The sequence below is a fragment of the Barbus barbus genome (genome assembly GCF_936440315.1).
Source record: "Barbus barbus genome assembly, chromosome: 39".
Taxonomy (NCBI): Eukaryota; Metazoa; Chordata; class Actinopteri; order Cypriniformes; family Cyprinidae; genus Barbus; species Barbus barbus.
In genome coordinates this window covers 20,762,632-20,789,498 of record NC_136717.1, presented here as the reverse complement: position 1 = coordinate 20,789,498, position 26,867 = coordinate 20,762,632, and the positions used below count along the sequence as shown (strand labels likewise).

Sequence of the window (26,867 nt, the reverse complement as noted above, 5' to 3'; positions counted from 1 at the left end):
AAAATAATGAAATGTTATTAAGATAGTACCTAAGATAATACCTAATACCTTTTACTGGTTTGGTTTGGACCCATAATCGAGTAATTACAGACTTTGGAAATGTTTATTCCTCTTATTACCTGTAATTATACGTCCTTCAGATTCATTTCGTCATTGTAAGTAATACTGCTTTTCATGAAGGCTGAAGTCACCCCATCACACGGTCAGCTGATTGGTTTACCCATCTCACAGTGACCTGCTTTTTTTCCACAGCTGTTAGTTGCGTAGCCCATGTGATAGTTTCCTGGTCATTTATTAATGGCTCTTTTGGAAGCCACCTTTTCCTGTCTAAGTGGAATTTTTTTGTCACAGAGTTGGTGACTTGCAAGCCCAGTGCCAGTAAGTGTAGAAAGGGTCCATTTTTTATTGCATTTTATTGGCTTTCTAACTTCAGTCTAATGTTTAACTTGTGTCGAATGCCAAGGGGCATCATTGGTTCATTAACACAGATTTGTGCACTGGGAGACGTTGTGTGATAAAGTTTGTGAATCTTTGTGTTGTAGTGTGTGAAAGGAATATGTTCAAGTGTTTTCAGTGCTCTTTAGATTCATAAAGATAGCGGATAAGCCTGACTTATTTGCTAATAGTATTCAGTGGTTGCAAGTTACATAACTGCAGTACAAGACTTGAGGACCTGAGTTGTATTTTAAGCAAATTTACGAAAAATGATTTAATATCTGCTAATATTTCTGTAGAATAAAAAAAAAAAAATTAGGATGAATAGAAAAAAATATTTTAATGACAAATTAAATTAATTCCTTATCAAATAATTAAATATAATAAATATTATGGTTCTTTAATTAAATGTGCACTTTTGTTTATATTTTGCTTATTGATACAACCAGATTTTATACCCACACTATTGGTTAGGATGCAGAATAATGGAAAAAAAGATGTTTTGAGTTGCCAAATATCCTGTTTAAAGGCTTAGTGCTGCCAAACGATTAATTGCGATTAATCGCATCCAAAATAAAAGTCTTAGTTTACATAATATGTGTGTGTACTGTGTATTTTATTTTGCATATATAAATACACACACATGCATGTGTATATATTTAAGAAAAATATGTTATATATTAAATATAATTACATGTGATATAAATTAAATGAATATAAATATATACATGCAAATATTTTTTAAATATATGCTGTATGTGTGTGTATTTATATATACATAATAAATAGGCCTATACACAACAGACACACATACATTGTGTGAACAAAAACTTTTATTTTGGATCGCGATTAATTGTTTGACAGCACAACTATTTGTCATTTATGATGCAAGTATTCTGCAGCTAAAATGTTTTGCGTATTATAGGTCCAATGACCAAGATAAAAATATATTTTTCTAGACCTCTGGTATGACTGGTATTTATGTTCACATTTAAAAGAGAACAACACATCAGAGTTCATCTCACTACTACGTAGTGCTTTATTTCACAGAGAAAAAAGAACATTGTTTGGGCGTGACAAATTAGTGTTATCATCTTCCCTAAATATACTCTTTTTTTTCGTACCCAGAGGACAACTCTGAGGTGTGAGAAAACACTGTATGTGATAAATAACGTCTTTGGTGACATAGATATACAAATGCAAACATAAATACTTTAACTTAAATATCAGACCTAATAATAGGATTCACAAAAGATCGAGTACATGATACTGAGTACGTCCTCATTCAGTGTGCTGACGCCCTTTAAAATACATTCATACAGATCCTACTCAAAATCAGTACACAAAACTCACAAATCTGAAGTTCAAGTGACAAAAATAAAAACATGCTCTTGCTTTAAAGTGCTTGGCATGGTAACAACACAACTGACCATTAATATCATTTAAGGTCAAAACATGTAAGGTTATGCTCATGGCCAGGAGGACGTTCATACACACACACACGCACACACACACACGCGCGCGTGCGTCTTTAGGACACAGATTCATAACTTTCTGTGTGTTCCTTCATCACAAACACGTCCACAGCAGCGTGAAAGCTAACGTTTGTGTTTTAAAGGGGGACAAAGGTCATGAAAATACGCAATACACAGGGGCAGCACACAAAAACACATACAAAGAACGATCAGGGCCAGATACTGACGCACTTGTTACGTTCCAACCCATGTCACCAAGACGTTCACAACAACTCATTCAAAAATAAATAAATAGATAGTTAAATAGTCAAAAAAAGGAATGTGATCAATATATAAGTCAACATGAGGCAGGTTAAGAGGCTCTCTCTGTGCAAAAAGTACAGATTAACCAGGCTCTCAGCAGTTTAAAAGCCTTTTAATTATGATTAGTCACGAGACATCAATCAGATCGATTACAGCAGAGAGAATGGTGTCGGATATATAGAGAGCCGTTGAGCAGATTAGCGCCAAAGCACCAGCGATTACTACTTCCTATGATCATTAGAATCAGCCATGACAAGGAAAAAGACTTTTACACTTACAAACACCAATTCCAGCCCGTTTAAAGATAAATGAACAGTATAATGTGAATGCACAGAAAGGTGTCAAGTAAATTCAGGTTTTTTGGTTGGTTCTCTGCCTTTCTGGAGCCGTTTAAAAGCAAGTTGTCCTATTACATACATCACATAGTGGCCTGTATACCTAGCTGGAATTGAGTTTTTGATGTTTAAGTAGGACTTTTGGGATTACTTCTGCTATTTTAATCCTCAGACATGTACTTTGATGTCTCACAGCATTCCCTGACATCCACAGACCCCCAAAAGGCATGGAACGTTTCTGGAATTTTTAAATCGGCTGGTTTTTACACCTACTTTTCCAGCGTCTGTCAAGTATTTTTGGTGTGTGTATCCACCCACGTATTTAGACATGATTATTATAACAAAAGGGAATTCTTAAAATACATGACATGGCTGGAAGAGTGCTTTTGGAAGGCCATTTTCCCGAAAGACTTTGGAACGCTTGCTCCTCAAATTTTGGTAGAACTAGAATCTTTAATTAGAGTTACAAGAATGAGTTTGAGAATTACTTAAGCGATGCCAGTCAGCGTGTGTTGAGAACATTTTTGAGGGCATTTATGATATTAAGAATTGGGTAATTTACTAAAAATACTGCTTGTGTCCCTACAATGCAAGTTAATGGGGTCCAAAACTAACTGCAGATCCCTTTGACTTGCATTGAATGGACATTTTTTTTAAATATCATCTTTTGTGTTCCGCAGAATTAAAAAGTCATACAAGTTTGGAACTTGGAGTAAATCATGACAAAATTATTTTATTTTTTTTCAGAATAATGAAACGTCTTTTTAAGAGTGTTTTGGCATCAAAATGGTTTTCAAATAGCCCTTAAGCTAGTTTTAGCCTCTATTATGGAGCTGTAACCTTGGTTATGGGTATTTATGGGTGAGTTATGATCATTTAAAAATGCTCTGAAAAGTCTTGCTTCTGTTTATAAAACTACAGCAAAATCCAGCAGGAGTTGGAAATGAGAACTTGCGGATTATAACTCATTCTTGTGACTTTATGAACCACGTGAAGTGTAATTTTCCAGACTGCAAAGTGCACGGAGAAGCAACAATGTGTTAATCCGGATTCAATGGGGATTGCTACTGTATTGTTATGTGGGTTCAACCAAGGGACCATTGTGTTTATAAATTCAGACAATTCGCCATTGTCTAAAACCCAACATTTAAACCCAAAATTGCAGTAGCTATTCAAGTGAGAAGGTATCAGATGGTGGTCTTGCACCTTAATAGCTTGCTTTCTTCTTAATAGTCTTTTGGAAACACAAGGTGAGAGGGTTCAGAGTTTTTTGAAACACATGAGCCTCACAGTGACAGAAATTCAATCCCACACCTTGTTGAAATCCACATTAAAGGCTCAGCCGGTTTGATCAGTGATGTAGAACTTAACAGCCTTAGATGAGTCGGGACATAATACAGAATAATCACTTATCTGAAGACTTAACGACAATATGAAGATAAAGAATCTGTTTGAGTACCAAAAAATGAGAGGCCGGAGTCAAAGAGTTTGAGAGGCACCAAATTCAAAATTCGCCATCAAGTAACAAGAGGTCCTTTCTGTCCAAAAAGGCACAGAGGAGGAAAGAGTACTACTGAAATATCCTATTGCAATAAAATAGACAAACACCAGGACAGATATGTGTAACGCTGTTTTCTTGGTCTTAGTTTTAGCCGGACGTCTCTCTAGACTCATCCGTAGCTGTGTGGACTGTGTGGGTTAATGGGTGAGTCTTCGCGTCCGCTTTGCCCGACCAGTTGGTAAAGGCGATGGCTGAGGTTTTGTACCTGGCAGGTACCGAGGATGCATCCGACGCGCATCAGCTTGGCGTGATGATGGTTGTGGTGGCCTTTTGAGTGCACGTTGCGACGACCTCTGTGTCTAGGGTTCTCTCCTGTTTCGGTGGACTCTCCTGTCATTGGCTGACTGATGTGGAATTGGTTTCTTGTTGGGTCTGAAGGAGGTGATTTGGAGAGAATGGCCCTCCATAGAATGGTGCGGTCGATGGAGATGCCATGGTCAGTGTTTGGGCGCTCAGTAACATCTGGAGAGATGGTGTTTTCCTCTCTTAGCTGATGGAGTCTTGTCATGAAGTCCAACCTGCAATGAGACAGAGATGGTACTTAAAAATATTGCACTTGCTCAAGTTTGAACAGGAAGTTAAATGTTGTATTATTGTACTCTTGAATAGTTGATTCTGATTAGTCAATCTGAATCATATTTTATCCATCCTGTAGTCAAATATTTTCATATTGTTTTCACTTATTGATTTTAATATTTATGAATGTAAGTTATTTTATAAATAATTGTATAATTAATATAATTTATTTGACTTATCAGTATGTCAATTCCTATTAGGGGCTAAAATTCTAGTTTTAAACAATATATAAATTTTATACATAATTTTATAAATAATGTCATTTATTTACTTTATTGTACATTAATTGACTTTATTATTTATTGTTTATTAATCATTAATAAATCGCAACTTACACTTTTTATTTATTGTGTTATGGAAGAATATCAGTTGTAAAAGTTTAAAGTATAAAACTATAAATATAATGGCACATTTCATGGTGAATTGGGTTTATGCAACTATTTATTGCACAGAATTGGCTTGATCCAACATGTAGTATAATTTACTGCAGATACTAAATGTGCAATTTGGTCAACCGTGCAAACATTTACTGCAACCACTGACTGCTCACTGTTCAAAAAGGGTATGACACAGTGTACGGCAAACACACTTGATTTACTCTGGTTTTGCTGTAATGGCCGAGGCCACCTGCTCTCTGTTTGATTATCACACACTGGACACTGAGATCCTTGCTTTTTGGACAGATCTTGCTCTTAGAATTAGCAAGCAAGCAGCAGCTCATGGCAGGTGCATGCTAAGACAGTGGCAATTTTGAGACTCGTGATGCATAACGTTCCCTGGATTTTTGCACTTTTATTACATGCATTTTTGTACTTTTATTTCCAAATGATCTTAAAAATCTGGGATAAGCATAACTATAAAAGAGCAAACTCTAAAGCTGAAATTTGAGAAATGACAGACCACACCATCTAATCTCACGGTGTCATGCTGAGTAGCGTTAACATCGCCAGTCATGTCTTTGAAATTTTTTGCATGCACACTCTTGAAAGCTTAAAAAACTCACCTTTCCAGAAATATCATAGTCTTGCCATTTTTGTCTAAATTTTGAATATTAGACCTTTTATTATTTATTTATATTATTTGTATGCACTTTTTTTTATTCTTAATATAATATTGTTATATTGTTATATTATTTACCTAGATTTTTTGTAGGAATTCTCTTCTCTTATTTTGTTAATATCTTCTTTCCTCAGAAATTTTACTTTCTCAGTGCACAAACTACATGCAGCCAGCTAGTTTCTTCCATTGCATTGTGGTCAACCACCTTTTTAAAATATAATGATTATCTGCCCAAAGTGACCTGGATGAATAGTAATTTTCTCTCTGTTTCAATGTACGCCATGCCACTGGTCTAATATGTTATGCAGTATTTCAATTTTTGCGTATTCAGCAGCAAGTCTCCACACCTCTGAAAACTCCATCTCAGCAGCTTCACATGATCAAAGCTAAGCTAGTCTCCCTTTGAGCTTGATCCAACTGACATTTATTAGATGCTTAAGCAGAGATAAGCTTCATCCCTTTATCCTTTCACCTCTTCTGAAACCCCATTATCACACCTCAATATTTCTCAAATCCTTTAAAATATCGGTGACCCTAGTGACCCTGTCTCGTGGCTCATCCTAAATGTGCTCACATTTCTATACTTGAAAAGATTTAGAACCTTGAAGAACTTAAAAAATCCATGGAACTTTCCATTGCACAAAAGGTTCTTTATAGTAGCAAAAGGTTCTTCAGATTATTCAAATTTTAGAACTGTTCCGTTAAAAGTTCTTTGAGGAAACCAAAATGGTTCTTCTATATGGAATCGCTGCTTTGTGATTTCTAGGGTTTTCTAGATCTAGAGATTTTGCTATACAGTAAACAGTGACCATTGTTTCTAGAAATGTCCTGTTTATCCATTCCATTGTGATCCATTTGTTAGCTGGTGAATAAACTTGAGCAGGGCTGCCACTTTACATATAGTTGAACAGACGTGCTAATTAAAAATCTCACCTGGCGACATTTACCTAACAGACCACAATGAAATGGGATCTGATTCTGGGGTATTTGTAGTCTGAGTCTAGTGTTCAGTCAGGAAAATTAGCACCTGGACCTCGAAATTCAACCCATCTTGGTATAAAGGTTGTAATCATGTTTTGCAGAAACTCTATTTGCAATACGCTGAATAGTCGAGGCACTCCCAGAAACCATGTCGAATCTCCATCAAATGAGCAAATATCAACCTGCAAATATCAACCTCCAAATCACCTTTGGAGGTGGACTTTGCATCGGAGTGATTTAATCTTTTGTAATGCAACATGTTCATTGCTGCCACTGGCTGCACACCTCTTGTCAGGCTGGATGCTGGCAGACTGCCACCAAAACCCTGTGATGCCTTGTGGGAACAATTTCTTTGTGGGAAAACAAGGAGATTTGATATTTGATTGCGGTTTATTCTGTGATCCTACACTGAGAGAGGCAGGTCAGATCAATCCAGTATTAGTGTTTGTTCTTGCCATAAGCCCGTGATTTTTGCACCTCTCTGAAACTGGTCATGGCTGTTTGTGAATTGGTCATTAGCGGGTTATATTTAGCCGCACAGAGAAAAAGTAATTAATGTACCTGTGCTCTTAAAGGGGTAGCGTGACCATAAGTCAAACCAAGTGACCTTCTCCAGTTACTACAAGATATATCCTGGAACATATGGCACATAATGCAAATTTTATGCTCTGGAAAAGTAAAAATGAATGCTTAGTATTGGAATAGCTGCAGTGGTGGTTGCACCCAAATATATATTATATAATTAAAAATAATAATAATTGATATATGGTTTATCTATTAATCCAATTAAAATCATGCTTATTTAATGTTATTTAAAATTATTTAAAAAATTTGTAATAAGTTGAAGTGCCATAGTAATAATATGTTACATATACTACTCTGATAATCTACATTCAGTAAATGGGTGGTGAGGGTGGAGATAGATACTGTAGAAATAAAATTGTGAACGGCTGCCTGTTGAGACAGCTAGTTATTTAAGTAATTAAATTGACCAATGTTAGTTCATGAAACCAAGGAAAATGACCCTTATCCCCTAAACCACCTTAAACATGTTCCATATAAAACGTGAAATACTTGACTGGAGAAACAGCACTTTAAGGGTTAAACTGTGAATAGCAATAGTGAAACTCAAAAAAGTGAAAGTAATTTGAGCCTGTCAATGGTTAGCATATAGCGGTAACTAGGCGCATTTTGAGTCCTTCATCCTATTGTGTATGTTTTTTATGATTTCAGCTCAGAGTGGAAACATGCCGCTTGAGGATGAGGAGAAAGGAATTCTGGTCTTAGTTACTAATCCACAATGGAATTCTGCTTGACGGATGAGTTTTCCCTCTCGCCGCTAGCAATAATGTCCAAGCAGCGTGTTGTAAAATGCTAATGTTTATGTTGTAAACGGAGGACCGAATAACTCAAGTCCAAACATGACCGGCCCGGATTCCCATTGAGTGTGAACCAGCGCAGCTTAGAAAAAGTGAACTTTGGGACTTGTTTCCTCCAATATGACAACCAAACTTAACTGAGAGTAGAAGAACATTGATTAATCTGTTGCTCTATAGTAGACAGTAACCTCAACTTCCTTTAAATCCTCTTTATTAATGATTATAGAGGATAAAAAGTCAGTAAATTATACCAAGAGCCTCATATATCCTCTCTAACACAGCGCTGAACCAAACAACAACCATTTCGGTCATGGAATGCATACGATACCGCAAATAAGCATCCAGTTTCCAGCTGTAGTTTTAAATGTACATTTGACTTGTCGCTTGGCTTCTCTCTGCATATTCTATCACATACTAAACCTCAAGATATTATGTAAGGCTATGTTTTGCATAGTTATTCTCAGAGACCTGTTTCCTTCAAAAAAATGTGTTTAAACCACCAGAATGGGCCATGTTCAATTCAGGGACTGTATGTCACAGCATGTCAAACAAAAAAAAATCCCTGGCTGGTATCGCAAAGGTTGCTGTATGTTCTGTGGATACTTATCGAACACTAAGTGAGTACATGTTAAGAACGCAAAGTCCTCCAAGAAGAATTAGGACACTACTGAGAGATATCAAAAGGTCAAAAACAAAAAAAGTAGACTAGAAAGGGACTATTTTATGATGCTTTTATAAGGCTTTTTGGAGATTTGATCCACTTTGTATGCAGAAGAGAAGCATCTCATGACATGTAAATGATGACAGAAGTTTAATTTTTTGGGCAGCTGTCTCTTTAAAGTCACCTGACATTATTACAGTAATCAGAAACTGCCTAACACAACATTATTATCAGTTGTTTATTGTCACTGTGTAACTGTAAATCAGACGTCTTTGACTCAATATCAGTCTAATGTCCTAACTAAATATCGCAAAGCCCAGCAGAAAAGCATGCGGCTTGCATGTGCCACAATTATACTGTTAATACTGTAGGTCAAGGGCATATACAGTCCATGCTTGACATTTTGGTTTGACACATGAGGCATTATGGGGTGGGGAAAAGTGCCAGAAGATTTTAAAGAGCTGCTATGAAGGCAAGATTAAGTTGTGAGAAAAATCTTTCTGGAATACAATTTTCTAGTGCAGCTTTTCAAAGCTTGAATGATCAGTTTTTGTTTTTCTGTTCCTCAGGTTAATATTGATGAAGAGAAATGCACAGCTCAGCAAAACACAAGTGAGCACAGCAGGTGTCAGCCAGAAGAGGGCACACACAGACACTCGTACTTAACAATTAATTCCTTTTCAGTGCCATCATCAGTCGTCAGCCATGCAGCAATAATGACTTGACAAAGAATACCATTGCTTTAATATATTTAAATTGCAGTTTTCAAGAATAACTACTAAACACATGCTATTTCAGAGATTTGCTGCCAATCGATGTGCATTTGGAAAAAAGTGGCTGAATTACTTAATAACACACTCCTACTGTTAATATATCATTTTGTCAGATTTGTTGGAGAATTATACTTTTGAAAATACCTTTTAACCTTGACCCAGAAGTGATGCAAGCACTTATCAAAAAAAAACAAAAACACATTGTACATTAATTTGTGTCTATTCAGAAGGCAAGGCGGTCATAATAAAGTATTCTGTTAATCACATGATATGCACCAATGTTTTTTTGGGAAGTGTCTAATTACTTGTTTTGTGAGGTTAGGAGCTAAAAATTGCATGATGCAATGATGATCACTACTTACCTTATGGGTACAAGTTAGTTTGTTTTTTTCAACTCATGCCGTTTTCAATAAAGTTTCAGTAAAATTACTGAAAGTGTGTTTTATAATCAGAGGGAAACTACCACAGTAAAACAAGTTCCTCAATAAGACCCATTAGAAACTTTGAAGCTTTTCTTATTATCAGAACATTTTTGGGGAAAAGGAATTGAAAATCAAATCCAATAATAAAGTCCTTTCATTTAATGTAATAGTAGGCTACTTTGAAATCATAATGTGTCTCAGTCAGTTCCTCATTCAGAATAAGGCTTTGGGCTTCCCTACTGATCATTAATTTCACTTTTTTATTAGCATAATTTAATAATATAATGGTAGGCCCTTTAAAAATTAGGCTATATTTATGTATATGTTTTCATAACACAATTTTTCAGAGGCGCAGACTGGTCTGGTCATGTGATTTTATTCAATGTGCAATCAATTAGGTACAAATATAATGCAATCTTTGTGTATGAATGTATATGAACGACTTATTTGATAAGCATTTTTATAATAGACCGTATGTTTATATATTCTAAATATTATCATAAAATGCCACTGAAAAAGCTTGCTTTTCTAAAAAAAAAAAAAAAAGCCTGTCAATGATGGGATGCGTGCGTTTATACAGTCACGTCTACCATCCTAACAGACCTTGTTCACTTCCTATCTCTCTCAAGACATAACAACCTTTCCTTGTGTAATAATCTCCTTTTAGAATACATCCGTAGTGCCAGCCTACTTCGAAATGTTGCTGAAAACTGCAGTTATGCTTGTCTTTCAACAGGTGTGTTTAACTTTTAGAAGCAGCAAAGATTCTATTTGCGCGTTTGACTCTTTTCAGCGAATCGGTTCTTTTGATCCGTTTTAAAGATTCTACAATATTTCAGTAAAGCCGGTTTGTTGCGGTTTATGAATAAAGGTGTTTATTTTTAATTTCATGTGCTCTTATTCGGTTCATAAAAACATTTTACATTTATAATACCAGGCTAATATAAAAAAAGAAGTTTTTTTTCCATTTTAATAATATGCTATTTATACATACAAACTCAGTTTGTCCGGTAATTTGTACCATTTCTGGAAAGTAACGTAGCATTTTCATACGATTTCAAAGTCAATGATTTAATGACTCGAGAACAGCTCAGTCCGATTCGTGACTAAATCTCTCAGACCGGTTTAATAAACTGGTTCAAAGATTCGACTCAAAAGAACGGTTCCTTTAATAGTCCAGCGCAGCCGTTCATTCATCCTTCAGCGCTTCTTAAAATTACTTCACAACAGAAGTCTGCATATATAGCCTACCTACATAGGCTGCTATACTAAACAAAAGTTAAAAGACCGACCATCTCATTTTAGGTATTTAAAAAGCAGTTCCTACCTGTTTCGCACCGGTAGAGCCAGCAGTTGTGAGGAGAGCAGGCTGATGCAATACACAAACACCGGGAAAAGGGCTCTCATCGTGGGCGAATTATGTTCTCACGCCCCCTTGGTCAGGAGGGGGCTTCAAATGCACCTGGACAATATTGAATTTCCAGCAACTGAAGCTTCCAAGTCAGACCAAAAGTCCAACTTCAGAGTACTGTGGTGTTTCAGCTGTTCCTGAAATGAAGGGCAGGGAAATATTAATTGATGCCTACTACATTTCTTTTCCCCACGCGCAAATTAAAACATATTAGACTACTGCAAGCATTTGCTGTGCATCAGATATCTAGTAATGCTAACTGCATTTAATAGTTATAAGATTTAATATTACACACAAAAGGGTTAAAGTCGTGCACTATGTAGGCTGTATTAGTGCATCAGCTCTAATTAGTTACCAACTAATTACAGCCTACTCCTTTTTCTTAGTTCCATTTTAAAACTCAATCTGAGTATATTTTAAGTGCATCATATATATATATATATATATATATATATATATATATATATATATATATATAGCCTATATATAAACGTTACTGACCTTTATCTCAAGTGAAGATCTAATGCCACGCGCAAAACTGTCTGGAGAATTTTCCCAAGGGTGCGCACGCGCTCGCCAAGATCAAGCTCTTGTGAAGTCTGAGGTTCAGCTGACATTGAGGCGTTTAAATATGGACTGGGCGGGACTACAGAGCGATTTTTCAAAGGTGTGTCGAATCCCTTGTTCACTCCGGATCATGAGTCACATATACGTGCAAACCTGATTGGTATCAAACAGTTATTGCCCTATTCCTTTTACGCGTAACTGCTTGATATTGCATTTTTAGGGCTGCTTGTAAAATGCAGGCTATTAAATGATGGTTTGAATATAACAGGGATTCTTATGATTATGTCTTTAGGAGATAAGCAATAGTTTTGCATTGTTAGACATTGTGATCAATAACAAAAGGCACGTTTTAATAGCATCATTTACAAGCATTTGTCACCTCGTTTTACCAACACACTAACATTCTCACGAAACCCCTTCTCTTGTGTTTATCTCTCAGCATTGGTGTGAGTGTGCAGAGGGGATAAGGATGCTAAGACAGCTTGACTTCCACAGAAATTCAGGAGGGGAGGACGCACCCAGTGCCGTATCTACCATTGAGGACACCGAGGTCATGTCCTCGGTATTTTTTCCCGAAATTTCAAATTAGTCAATCCAGCAGTGATGATCAATGCCAAACACAGAACCCGGTCCGTGTCCGAATCCATATATGTCGTCTGTATTTTCTGCCAATTAAATTCACATTCTCCGTCTAATCTCTCAGGTGAAATCTCCGCCTCTATCTGTCTTTGCAGGCAGCGGCACTTGACGTCACGTTACCTAGGCTACAGATTAAGAGAGGCGGGAAAGCCGTATGTTTTTTCACGTAAGATAGTACATCGATCGTAGTGTGGTCTTGAGCGAAATGCAGACATGAAGAGGAACTTGCATCAAACTAAATTAAGTTTTAAAAAGCCAACAACAGAAGGGCAGGGAAAGAGTAGGAGAGAAGGTGAGCCTGTGTGTGTCAGTGGCAGACTGTTCAGCACTGTCAAGCGCTAAGTTTCATTTGTCATTAGAATCCACTGATCTATAATAGAGAACTGGATAGCTCATGACGTCATAAAAGTGAAGCCACCGCACCGGTGTGTGTGTGTGTGTGTGTGTGTGTGGGGGGGGGGGGGGGGGGGGGGGGGGGGGTTAGAAAAAATGACCTCGGTATTTGAAAAATCCTGGCTATGGCCCTGGACGCACCCTCGCACGTCTCTAATCAATGTGCATTTTAGTGATAATTGATTGGATAGGCATTCTCTTCCAATTGTTGCAGAAAACAAGAACTTTTGCACTTTTGTTGCAAAACAGGTGGTGATATTATCTTCAAAGTCATATTATATTATTCAATAAGTCCTATTATATTATTCAATAAGTCCTATTATATAAAGAAGAGTGCACTTGTGTGGAGTTTGAATAGTGTTATTGTGTTATTTAATATGCATATTTTCACTGGAAACCCAAGAATAGTGAAACTTTAAATCGGCATGTCATTAACAATTTAATATTAATTTTTTTATCTCTCATTCACAGTCATGGTGCAGTTTTAATGCTAGTTGAGCATGTGACAAACAAACATTGAACTTGAAATATTTGTGGTGTCTCCTTTTTTCCTTGAAAAATCAAGGAAATGTCACAAGCTCAGTTCAGTTTTAGCCTCTAAATGATTATTTTTTTTTTTGCCCATGTTTAAACCACAATCGTGCCATCAATAACAAATATACAAAAGATCAAGGGGATTTCCTTTATATCAAAATGCTGGGTAAAATCTAAGATTAACTTCTATTCTTCACAATCTCTTTCTATTTTCTTTAGAAATGTCTCACAGCTCCGCAGTTGGACAATATATATCACTTATTCAGGTCAGTGTTAGACATTCATTTTCAGTCTTTGTTTTAAATTAGCAAATGTGTGTTACATGAATTGGTATGTTATTGGAAAATTCATCAAGTGAAGTGTATAATGAACCAAGGTGACTGATTAATGAAGTAATTCTTAGACCTCTGCAGGATGTACGTGTCTAGGAATTAACCAAGTTGGCAAGTGTTTTTCCATTTACATAATCATGAAAAATCATGTGACAACAGAACTGTGAACTGGAGCCAAATTTCAGACGAAAGAAATTGGTTTCCCCCTCTGATCTCTCATTCACTGAATACCAATCAGTTTACATGAGTAACTACACGCCACAGCCAATGAATCCAGTACAAACCGAAACACAAGCCGTCTGTTAAGATGTGGTGGTTTTCCGAAAACGTGATAATTTAAATGTTTTAAATCGGAATTAGTTAAAAAGCTTCCCACATAAATAATGAGTTTTAATAAATATGAGTATAGGAGGCCATATGATTGGATAAACCAATTTAATTAGGAATAATAGAGAATGGCTTGACGCAATGCCCAAACAATAGGCTTATTCTATGAAAAGAATGACATGTGTACAAAAGAAGAATAAGGTCACACATGAGCTTGGGCCTCCCAAATACAAAATCAACACACTACAACATAGCCTACTGTAAATAGGTATAAAAATTATGTCATTTAAGTGCATTAGTCTAATAATGATAGATAGATAGATAGATAGATAGATAGATAGATAGATAGATAGATAGATAGATAGATAGATAGATAGATAGATAGATAGATAGATAGATAGATAGATAGATAGATAGATAGATAGATAGATAGATAGTGCTGTATTAGTAAGCTGTTGTCTCTTGTTTGCTGCCCCCTAGTGAACATTACTATTACTACACTGAATAAAGATCAACGTAATCAGTTTTTTTGGGGGTCAAAAGAGAATTTTACAGCTGATTTGATCTCCTAGGGAAAAATTCTCATCACGTGCAAAGCGCACATAAACAACATCTTAAACATTTCAAACACAAAAACAAACCTCTCCAATGATGGCCCTTGCGCTGAAATATCAGTGACGTCTTTAACCCCCAGTAGGATGAAATGATAAATCCCTGTGTTAAATCCATATGAAAACATGCTTGTTCCCACTGAGTTTGTTTCCCTCACATGTTTACGATGGCCCATCATCAAGTTTGAGAACACAACTGGTTTGTTATGGCTCACAGTCAAGTTTATTTGCATCGCTGTGATGGACAGTTACGGTCATGTTTGTTTTACTGCGCTTCTGTTTCTGTTCTGTTACTATTACCCATGAGTCAGTGCGTCTGTGTGTCTGTATGCCTATATTTACTCTTAACTATGGATCTGTGTGTGGGAATGGCAGTCTGTTTGAGCCGTGGTATTAGGGTGTGACTGCAGGGGAACAATGGATGTATATTTCAAAAAATACTTTCTATGAATGAAGACAAAGACACAGGTCATGCTGGTTCATTTAACAGACACCGACCTTCGAAGATGTTTCATCTTGTCATTTCATCATCCTCACATGACTCATTGTTATATTCCCATCCTGCCATTGAACAGGATTAATCTGGCCAACACTGGTTAGCCATTATTTTTATTAGACTTTTATTTTCATTTAGTCCATTGGCAGCATAAGCCACATTTTTTATTATTTACAACTTTATTATTATGAGAATGATTGTTTTGGATAAAATATTGGCAATCTTCAATATAGTAACAGTCATAAAAATGTCAATATCAGCATGAAATAAAATAAGTATCAAATTTATTTTATACTTAAAATTATTATAAATCAATTTAACTATTTGATTTTTCTTATGATTTATTTACATTTTTTAGAAAGATGCATACAGAGGAAAAGAAAATGGACAAAAGAAAAAAAGAAAAAGCAACAGAACAATATTTTTATGCAAATTATTTAGGTATTGTCTGTTTCTTTCTGTGTTCAAATTTGGTCAAATGTCACTTCCTTTCCGTCTCACATGGATTGTTTAGGATGTTTCCTGTAAACAACATGTTTCATGTTTTATGTTTGGTGTTAAAACACAAATGTAAGGAACTCAAAAAGTTGAATTTACTGTACACACTATAATCTGTGTGAGAACAAAAAAAATGATAATAGCAACCAAATGTTTATTATATAATTTTTTTTTTTACAGAACAACAAATTATATACCCATGTATATTTATACTGTTCACTGAAATACTCTTATAATAAAATAATGTCAACTCAAATTAATAGTTAATAGTTGCAGTGCATAATACAGTGCAGTCCGCTGGTCTTTAGTACAAAATAAACATTTCAGTAATTCCCTATTGGGAATTATTATTAGTAATAATTATAAAAATACAGAATTATTATCTATAATATAATATTTTGATATGTGAAATGTATATTCATATTAATTTATATATTTAAATTGTTCAAAACCTATTTTAAAAAATACATTAATAATTTTAATGAAGTCTTTTAATAATTTTATTAATTATAAACATTTTATAATGTCAACTTAAATCAATATTTCTTGTCCATTTATTTATATGATGCAGTCACCTCGTCGTTAAGACAAAATAAGGTGATTAAATGAATATTATTTTAACACGTGCCTTTCTTAGAATGCATAATATTCTAATATAATGGGTATTTATGTAATTGCATATATTTTATATGAATTGTATATATTTTTGTTAAATATATATTCACATTAATTAATATATATATATATTATAAAAACTAATTATATACTTTGAAACACTGAAAAACACGACTTAATTTTTCACAAATGAAAAGCCTGAGCCTCCAAAACACCCCATTTAAAAAAAAAAAAAAAAAAAAAATCAAGATTAGCAGAGTTTTCCTCACAGGTCAGATACTGTGATATAGGATGCTCTGAGATGACGTATGATTTATGAGCCAAGAGACCTCTTCCTGTCTATTGGTTTGTTGACAGGATGTCACATGATTTGCAAATCCGGCGAACAGCTCCGCTTTATATTCTCTCAACAGGCTACATGTCATGCGATGGAGGCCCAGACACCTTTACACACACAGACAGAGCACTACCGTTAGAAACATGTGTCACACATTTGCCCTTCCTGTCACATGGCTCCGAACAAAGCAGCCCACGGCTCTTCCTGTCATCTTCTCACTTGTCACTTTTCTGTTTCATAAGGTTATTACTCTGCTTCTGTTATGAGAAAAGACACCTTTTTGTATTCACACAGAAATCTTCTGCAATATTGAGTTCAATTTCAAGCTTCTCGGGCTGGATAAATAATAACCTCAGATATCCCACAATGCACCTTTCTTGCAGACACACAGGTGCAGTGGTTGCCCTTATGGCTTGATGGTGTAATCGGCTCTCTTTTGGGAACTGGATATGGAGGTGCCCAGCTGCACGGAAGACTTCACAAATGTTGCTTTTCTCAAGGCATTGTGGGAAACTTGATCTCTGTGTCCACTCAGGGACTCCACTCCTCTGTCTTTCTTCCTTTCTCAGTCTTTCTACTTTTTCTTTTTTAATTAATTTGCTCATTTTGATTAAAATTTTGAAGGACTGAAGTGTCATGTGATCCACTTGACTCAAAGAAATTACAGGACTCGTTTGACTGGAAATCCTGACCTCAACAGATATTTGCTTATTTTGGACAAATAGTTTGTTATTCCTGTGAACGATCAGCTAAATTGAGAGTCGATGGCAGGCTGACAGTATAACACGGCTGTGAATGTTTTTAATTCTGGTGTGATAAGTACTCTGGGTCAAAGGACTTTACACAGGAAGTGTTGGAATTCATTTGGAGGCGTGTCGATGCTGACAGGCAAGGACGCAGGCCTCAGATTGTGGGATAGGGGGGTTATCCGGTAGGCCTTTTCAGCTTTTTCCTCTGTGATGAGACTCGTAACTGTAACATTTATGCAACAAGTGACTGTCCACACATGAACTCTTTATAGCAAAATCCATGTACTCATGGAATCAGTGCAATTTTTTTTTACTTAAGCAATGACAGCTGAGCTAATCGCCCATGTTTGAGGGGTGGAGATAAAAGGCAGGGGGCTGAGAGGTCAAGAACTACACATGGTTTGTACAGCGAAGAAAATTGTGCAGGATTTATTTATTTATAAATTTTTTTTTTGACAGTAATGAGGATCGAGATGACCTTCCATTTAGATAAAAACTTCTAAAAGCAGTGCTTGAGTGAAGTCCATAAAACCTTGCATTTGGTTTTATGCAAAAATAAAATAAAATAAACAAAATTCTTATTTTTTCCCCCCTGCTTAGTCTTGGGTGTTTTGGCAAACAAAAAAAGTGCTTTAGATCAATTCGAATACATCCAAGCATTTGTGTATTTTTTTTTTTTTTTTGCATGCCTCCCAATAATTTGCATGCAACAGAACAAGACAAATAATAATAACAAAAGTTTTTTATTCAAATTATTTATGCATCGCCTCTATATTCATGCAAATTTCTCAATGAATTTAGTCAAATATCAGGTTATATATTAGCACAAATGACCAGCTGACTGTATTGTATAAATAAATCATATATATATAATTTATATTTAGACCCATACATCATTTTACTTATTAATCTCTCTATTTATTACAGCTGTCTATATAGAACTGTTAATGTCACCGTTTCATGGCAATATGTTTCCTGTTTGCACAATTAATTTTTTTGAAAATATTGGAATACCCCTTTCACCATTATTGTAAGGCCATTAATACTTATAACTGATAAAAACTACTTATTTTCTGCAAAAGTATGTGACCCTGGACCACAAACCCAGTCATAATTAACATAGCAATAGCCAACAATACATTGTATGAGTCAAAATGATCAATTTTTATTTTATACCAAAAATAATTAGGATATTAAGTAAAGATCCTGTTCCTTGAAGATATTTTGTACATTTCCAACCGTAAATAGGCCTATATCAAAACTTAATTTTTGATTAGTAATATGCATTTCTAAGAACTACATTTGGACAACTTTATAGGCGATTTTCTCAATATTTAAATGTTTTAGCACCCTCAGATTCCAGATTTTCAAACAGTTGTATCTCAGCCAAATATCATACATCACCATACATCAATGGAAAGCTTATTTATTCAGTTTTCAGATGATGTGTAAATCTCAATTTTAAAAAATCGACCATAATTGTGACTGGTTTTGTGGTCAAGGGTCACATATTGTCTTGTTTAACATAATATGTATTTTAATACAGTCCATTAAAAAAGCTGTGGTAAGGTAACAAAATAATAAATTTTTATTGCAGGTTTTTTTTTTTACATGTTTAATTTTTTATAGTGTATGACCACGCAACATTCTGAGCGCGCGCCCCTCCCTGCAGCCGCGGATCTCAGTGCGCATGCGCAGAGCGCTGTCAGGGCACGGCACACTCACAGCGACAGTATGGCGGCGGGCTGCTGCTGGAGGGATGCTGCTGTCGCCGCTGCCTTCACAATGTGATCGGAATATTGTCTACCTGCGGAAAGACTACAGTCACCCCCGAGGCCTGTTGCCGTGATCTCGATAAGATGGCCAGGCTCGCCGATTACTTCGTGGTAGTCGGCTACGATCTCGATAAGAGAGGTAAGCGATTCTTCCCCCTCCTCCTCTCCCCCTCCTCCTCCTGATCTGTTAGATTGGAGTGTATTAGTCGCGGTTTATTCACGGTAAACACCGCAGAAGGCGGAGGGAGCCTCGACACAGCTGATTCAGTCTCTGGGTTGGCCAGCTACTATCAGCCGCGGATGTCCCAGGCCTCTGGATCTCAGTCCCGAACTCTAAAGCCGAACCCGAACGAAGTTTCACGAACCGCCTGCATATGCCCTTTTACACTTTTGCTTTAAGGCTGATAAGAAGTTTGCCAGCGGGTACTATTTTGTTGTTTTGTCAGGGTGTGACTGTTCTAATAGGGATTTATCAGTGTAACCTTTAATTCTCATGTAACAGCCTTTTATACTGTCCCATAATAGTATCTAAAGTTGAATAGAAAAGTAAAAGCTGATCTCTAAAACGTGTCAACAAACATCAATAACATGCAGCATGGCGCAGACGCTTTTGGTTGTGTCTAAACCTTACAAGTTGCCTACTTAGACAGGACCTGTGATGCACAAAATGCTGTCTTGGTAGGCAACACACTAGGTTTTGAGAAACCGCTTTTGTGGTTGTTTATTAGGCGTAGCAGTGCTTCAACCTGCAGTTTGCTGCGTTATTGAAGAGAAAGTTTCCCATGAAGTGGAAATTCGGTCAGGGTTTTGTCGTTCTGAACTTGAATGAACTTAATTGTTTAGCAAAAGACAAAAAGAGACAATGTCGTGGTTGGACTATGCAGTGGGAATGAATAATGATTGAAAATGTCAAGCTAAACTTACAATAAAAGCATCACAAAATAGTCCTACGTGGCGTGTGGGCTATATTGCAAGTTTTGGTGAAAAAAAGATCCAAGTATAAGCTATTTTACCTCATTTGATGCAACATCTTCTGTCACAATCCATCATCATTGTTTAAAGAGCTACTAGATCGTTTTGCACAATTTCCCCTTTTATAGTCCACAGAAGAAAGAACTTTAAATGATTTTGAAACAACATTTTGTTGTAAATAATAACAGAATTTTTATTTTTTCTCAAAATATCTTTTGGGTTTTACAGAAATTTAAATAAAGACATACAGGCTTGGAATGACATGAGGATGAATTTAAAACTATTTTTTTTGAAGTACAACATAGTAAATTGTGAGGAAAAAAGAGGGGTGTACTATCACTTTAAAGTATATATATATATTTTTTTTATTTGAGTGAATTTAGTGAGCTTAGAGTATCTGTACAATCCTGCTCTTAGTGTGTTTTGTTATCAGGAGGGTTGAGTGTTTTGGTGAGTGGCCTAGATTCGTGCCATATAATGGTCCCGGTGAGCATGCATAATTTACCAACCCTCATCTGAAAGAAAGCAAGTTGCTGGAAACTCGCATTAAACATTTGAAACCTTTATTTAGAGAGCTGCCTCCATGCATGTCTTATTCCTTATTTATAAGGCACATAAAAAAACATGGTGAGTCCCTTTTTACAGTATTGGGGACTCATGAGATGGATATGCATGTTAAATTACATGTTTTGTGCAGTGGTCTGCTTCAAGAGTTTGGTGTGCAGAAAGGTCTTTGCTTTTTGCTGCCCGTGAGTCGCAGCATTCGTATGTGGCCGTAAGTGTAGTCTGGCAGGATGTTGAAAGGCTGCACGCTCTGCAGAATGTCTTCCTTTCCTGTTTCTAGCCTGCTGCTGCATTTCAGCATCTGGTAAGCAGACCTTCAAGTACAGTAAAGGTGTGTGAGAGGGGGAAAAAAGCTCTCCTGAAGACTATTGAATTCAAGAATAACATTAAAATACAACAGCAACCATTCATGTTGTAGCATGCAATGCAACATAGCGATCTAAATCAATCTGAATAGACTTCTTTGAGCTGTTTCATGGGCAGGCCTGTGACTTCATAATCTTGTGATGTTGTGGAAGTGGTTGACATCACATTCATAAATCGTCAGATCTCTGAAGACTTGGCAAATGTTGCTACACATTGCTCCCTCGACACTTGACATCTGTGCTACATCTCAAAAGTTATTTTATGTAAACCAGTGTCTAGCAGTTAGCGGACATGCTCTGACGTTGAGCCTTGGTGCTTATAAGGGAAATTTGAGTTTGAATCTGGCTTGCAGCATCTTATGCTATTTCTTATTTTCCTCACAATTTCTTGTCTGTTATTTGTTGCACCCACATAAAAAGTGGCAAAATGTAAGCTTAAATATAGCTGATATATCGCCTTCGATAATGAACGCAATATTGCGTAGCTTGTCAGTGCATTACGGCTCCGTGTATTAAATGCCGCTCCATTTGAAAACAGCTGATGGAGATTTAGCGCTAATCAAGGAACCGGCTTTTCTGACGAGATGTGCATGCATATTACATGCAATATATCGCCCAACCCTACTTTATACTGTGTGTAAAGACTATAAGTCTTGCTTTCATCCACGTTAAATTTAATACGGCATCGAAAAAAAGGCGACGAGGACCTACTTCAGCCGACGGTGCGGAACTTAGTCGGCCGACGAATAAAAACTGCCCGACGGCCGACTGTCGGCTTGGTGTGTACCGAGTGATAACCTCACTCATTGGTTTTGTTTACCAATGCAGAACATGTCCAACTGACCAGGGGCCATGCCCCCATCTCAGGCCCTTTGTCTTAGTCTCCATCATTGATATAGCCCACAGTGTAAGGTTTCTTCCTTCCCTAAATCGCCATTCTTGAACCCGAATGGCTGCATCACTGGAGGGCAGTAAGCTGTCAGGGTGGAGTCGCCCAGCGTCTGTTGTGAAACTGCGCAATGCCACTTGTCTGCTCGATTTTCAAGCCCTTCGAGGAGAACGGCGTTGAATAGGATTCTCTGGCCGAGGGGCTTTCTGTTTAAAAACAGGAAATGGGAGTTGAGGCTCTAGGGAGAAGACATGATTGAGTGAGAATCCAGATTGTCCTCCGCATTGCAGAGTGAGAAAATGTAGGTCCAGAATTTGGGGTGGGTCCCGCTACAAGTGGACATCCATGGAAATGTCTTTTGGGGTTCGCTGTATAGCTTGCCCCCCCCCGGTTTCTCTCCCTCTCGTGCGTCTCTTTCTCCCGCTCTCTCTTGACGCTTTTTCTTGGGAGGAGCCCGGTTGAAAACAGAGAGGCCCTAAACAAAAGAGGAGAGCGTTTGTTCTGTTGCACACTCTTTGTGAGAGTTGTCTGTGCCAGTCTGTTTTCTTGGTTAACCCCTGTGTGCAGTTGAGAATATATGTTGAAATGTTTGTTTGCAGTTTGTCTGATTGTCTGCACGGGAACTAAATGATGTTCAGTAATCCATTTATTTTAATTTTAATTTTTTTAGTGAATCTGAATTATACATTGCAACCAGTGTCGACTCTAGTGAGAGATATATATATATATATATATATATATATATATATATTTTTTTTTTTTTTTTTTAACTAACACATGCAGCTTACATCTAACTCTGAGACTTACTGTTTTTTTTAAAGAGGTTTCTTATGCTCTTCAAGGCTGCATTTATTTGATCAAAAATACAGAAAAAAACAGCAATATTTTGAAATATTATTGCAATAAAAATATATTTTCTATTTTAATATACTTTAAAAGATAATTTATTCCTGTGATGAATACTGAATTTTCAGCAGCAATTACTCCAGTCTTCAGTGTCACATGATCTTTCAGAGATCATGATTTTTATTATTGATGTTGTGCTGCTTAATATTTTTTTTGGAACGTGTGTTACTTTCTTCACGATTCTTTGAATAAATGTTAAAAAGAACAACATTTATTTAACATAGAAATCTATTGTAACTATACACTATTGTTCAAAAGTTTGGGTTCAGTACATTTTTTTATTTATTTTTTTGAAAGAATTTAGTACTTTCGTTCAGGAAGGTTGTGTTTTTAAAATTGAGATTTATACATCATCTGAATAAATACGCTTTCCATTGATGTATGTTTTGTTAGGAAAGGACAATATTTGGCCGAGATACAACTATTTGAAAATCTGGAATCTGAGCGTGCAAAAAAATCGCCTTTAAAGTTGTCTAAATGAAGTTCCTTGCAACACACAAATTAAGTTTTAATATATTTAAGGTAGGAAATTTACACCATATCTTCATGGAACATGATCTTTTCTTAATATCCTAATGATTTTTGGCATAAAAGAACATTTTGACCCATACAATGTATTATTTGCTATTGCTACAAATATACCTGTGCTACTTAAGACTGGTTTTGTGGTTCAGGGTCACATATTGTTATAAAAGATTTCTATTTTGTATAAAATCTGCTCTTTTTAACTTTTTATTCACCAAAGAATCCTGAAAAAGTATCACAGGCTCCAAGAAAATATTAAGCAGCACAACATTGTTAATTTATCAGCTTATTAGAATGATTTCTGATGGATTGATTTCTTCAGAGTACCAAAAGAATCATTAATGGAAACTGAATCATTAAGAGGAATCAAATCATGACCAGAATCGTTACATTCTTGGATTTCCATCCAAAATCATTAGTCACAAAAGCACCAATAGTGCAGGAGTAGTAACATTTTTATATAAAAAAAAGGGGTGACTTGCCTACAGCGGCCCGCCTTTAACAGATCAGCTCTCTGTCTGCCTTAGATAAATGCACTGACTCAGCCGGACGTCTAGAAATATTCACCAGTCGAGTACAGATTCTTATTCATTAGGAAGAATAAGACTGAAGGGGGCCATGGCGTGATACGCCGGCCGCTCTATGTTACCATGACTCCCCATTTCTGGTCATCGGGCTGGACTATAAACGGCTCTGTGCCGAGGAAAGGGTGGCTGGGGCCGTGGATACAGAAGCCCGGTCCCCATGCCTGCAGCGTATGGCCGCAAAGCTCTGACGGCCAGCTGGTGGATGAATACTTCTCATTCATGTGGCAGCCAAGGGGCTAGAGGGCAATGGAGATTGCCCTCATTCTGGGAGACACGGGGGCTCAGTACACACACACACACACATACAATTTCCGTCTTCTGTCTTAGATAGAGTTTGCATGCACTTGATTATATGCATATGCACAGTCACACATTTTATAGACAAAACAAGTATATACATCTGAAACTCCTTGCCGTTAAGTTTCAATATGATTGTGGTGAACTCACGTGACGCTGTCGAGCTGTTGTCCCAGGGCCGGTGTGAGAGAGTTTCGGGTCAGTTGATGAAAGTGTCATGTGCTTCATTGGGCTAGTACTGCATTGTTAATCTTCTACATGTGCTTGCAAACCCAAATATTTGGTTTGGTGTGATTTATACTGAATGTAGTTGCAAATTAAAGCTGACACCAAAGTTATGTATGTTATGTGGCTTATGTAGATTTATCGGTTTGACTTATGATCACCTTGGAAGTATGATTACAAATTGGTTGAAAGTGTGTTTTTAATTAATGTGCATCTTGTGGATTGGTTTCCCAGCAGAATGTGTTTGCATTTTATTTATAGTTACATTTATGCATCTATATTCAGGGCTCTAGACTCATTCTTCCCACTGGTCACGACTAACTTTCTCAATTGGTTGCACGAGTACATAATATGATTGGTCGCAATTGTTGCTACAACATTTGATTAATCAATGCATGCCGATGAACTTATTATAGTTTATAGTTATATGGTAACGAAAGTGTTCAACATTCAACCCAGTCTTTTTCATCGGTATTATTTGTGATTTAAATTTAAAGAAGCGGTCTTTTTTTTTTGGTCCAATTTCTTTGCCTGGAAACAAAGATGCCCTGATTCCGTCATGGAAGAAGTAAGACAGTTGTGGGGACATTTCCAGACCCCTAAACATGACGTGGCACAAAAGGAAAAGTGATTGGTTGGTTTACCTGTCAAATGGCCTCTTGGACGGGCCTCGGCCTTTTGCAATCAGTCTGAAGGTCTGGCTACGTGAGACTATATAGTATTTAGTAATAATGAATATCCAAGATGAAACGGAAAAGAAAAAAAAAACTTGAAACATAGTAGTTCAGTAAATATTTTCTTATTTCCTGTTACTGCAAATTTGAAAACTGTATTTTTGGTTTCTGATTTCCACAAAAATATTAAACAACTGTTTTCAACAATTTCTTGAACACTAAATCAACATATTAGAATGACTTCTGAAGGATCACACTGAAGCACGGATGCTGAAATTTCAACTTTATTTGAAAGTTATTTTAAAATATAATAATATCTACAACATTACAATTGTAACTATTTCTGATCAAATAAATGCAAACTTGGTGACCTTTTTTACAAATTCATTCAAAACTTTTACAGACCCCCCCCCCAACTTTTGAATGGTAAACTACAATACATATGTATTTATATTAAAAGTATAAATACATTGCTAAAAATTCTATGTATTATTTGTCGTGGCAGGGCAAGTGAAACTGAACTACGAACCCGACGTTAGGAAAATCCCTTACTTTTCAGCTCTGCCTTTTACTTCTCTCACATGCGCGCACACAAAATACTTAGCTCTGGTTATGAAATGTGGTAAGCAGTGACTGGTTAATAGCTGTTTGGGTGCTTCATATCCAGAGGTCTTGTGGGTCAATGAACAGTCTCTTGTGGAGGGACGCAGAGGTCAGGGCAGGAAGGGGGAGCGAGCTCTCCATGGCCGCAAAGCTTTCATGGTCTTCCCTGATATTTTGGAATGCAGCCCTCTCCCCCTCCCAAACCCCTCGGATGGAGACTGAAGATCTTGTTCTCCACATGCCTATGGGCTTTGCAGGAAGTAATTCTTCTAAATCCTCTATTTTTTCCATTGCTGACCCACCGGATTATATCTGGGGGTCTTTGGCATTGTGGCTGTTGGGATTCAGACACAAATTATAGTCTGGTGTCCCACTCTTTCTGTCTTAATCTCGGTTTCAGCTGCAGCCCACCATGACCTGATTGGTAGAAAGTGCAGTGAAGCCGATTGGTCCACAGGTGGGAAAAAAAAAAAACATTTGCAGAAAAACTGATCTGATTGGATGGCTTGGTGAACATTATTGCTCTCATGTGGTTAGTAGCATTTTCAGGGTCTCTTTAAGGGGGTTTCCCTTCGACAGGTTATTTTGGTAATTTACAGGCTTTTTTATTTATACACACACACACACACACATTTTATTTGTTTGGTTATTTAATAATAAAAAATACAATTAATATTAGTAGTAATAATAATAATTATAATAACATGATTTAATAATAATAATAATAATAATAAAATTAATAGTATTATTACTAATTATTTTTATATGATTAAATATATAAACATACAAATTAATAATAATAAAAAAATTATTTTAGTTTTGTTTAATTTAATATTTTTTCATTTCCTGTATGTTTTTATTGTATTTTTTTATATTTTTTAATTTGTATTTTAATTGATTACTTGCATCAGTGAAGGTTATGTCATTTTTGCAATTCTTTAGAATTTTTTTGGCCTGTCAAAGTCAGTTACTCTAAAGCTGTCATTTGTCTTTGCGAGTGTTAATCTTGTACTCAG

At 36.4% G+C, this 26,867-nt stretch overlaps 2 protein-coding genes across 12 annotated transcripts in view; one reads left to right on the top strand and one right to left on the bottom strand.

The window, feature by feature from the left end:
• Nucleotides 1-1,252: 1,252 nt before the first annotated feature.
• LOC306858364 (protein ADM2-like) lies at nucleotides 1,253-11,994 on the bottom strand. Its single transcript, XM_079398871.1, has 3 exons — nucleotides 11,873-11,994; nucleotides 11,288-11,508; nucleotides 1,253-4,627 (listed from the first exon to the last, which is right to left on the bottom strand). Exons 2-3 carry the CDS (start codon nucleotides 11,365-11,367, stop codon nucleotides 4,219-4,221), a joined length of 489 nt encoding a protein of 162 aa, XP_079254997.1. The 5' UTR covers nucleotides 11,368-11,508; nucleotides 11,873-11,994; the 3' UTR covers nucleotides 1,253-4,218.
• Nucleotides 11,995-19,163: 7,169 nt separating this feature from the next.
• Nucleotides 19,164-26,867, top strand: part of LOC306858756 (myotubularin-related protein 5-like) — a 52,725-nt gene continuing 45,021 nt past the window's right edge. For 9 of the 11 annotated variants that reach the window (XM_079399455.1, XM_079399460.1, XM_079399454.1 and 6 more), the window contains exon 1: nucleotides 19,173-19,383. In XM_079399455.1, coding sequence (XP_079255581.1) covers nucleotides 19,329-19,383 — 55 coding nt within the window. In that variant the 5' untranslated portion in view covers nucleotides 19,173-19,328. Of the gene's footprint in view, nucleotides 19,384-26,867 lie in introns of all 11 variants that reach the window. The other 2 variants (XM_079399463.1, XM_079399462.1) reach the window with 2 other exon arrangements.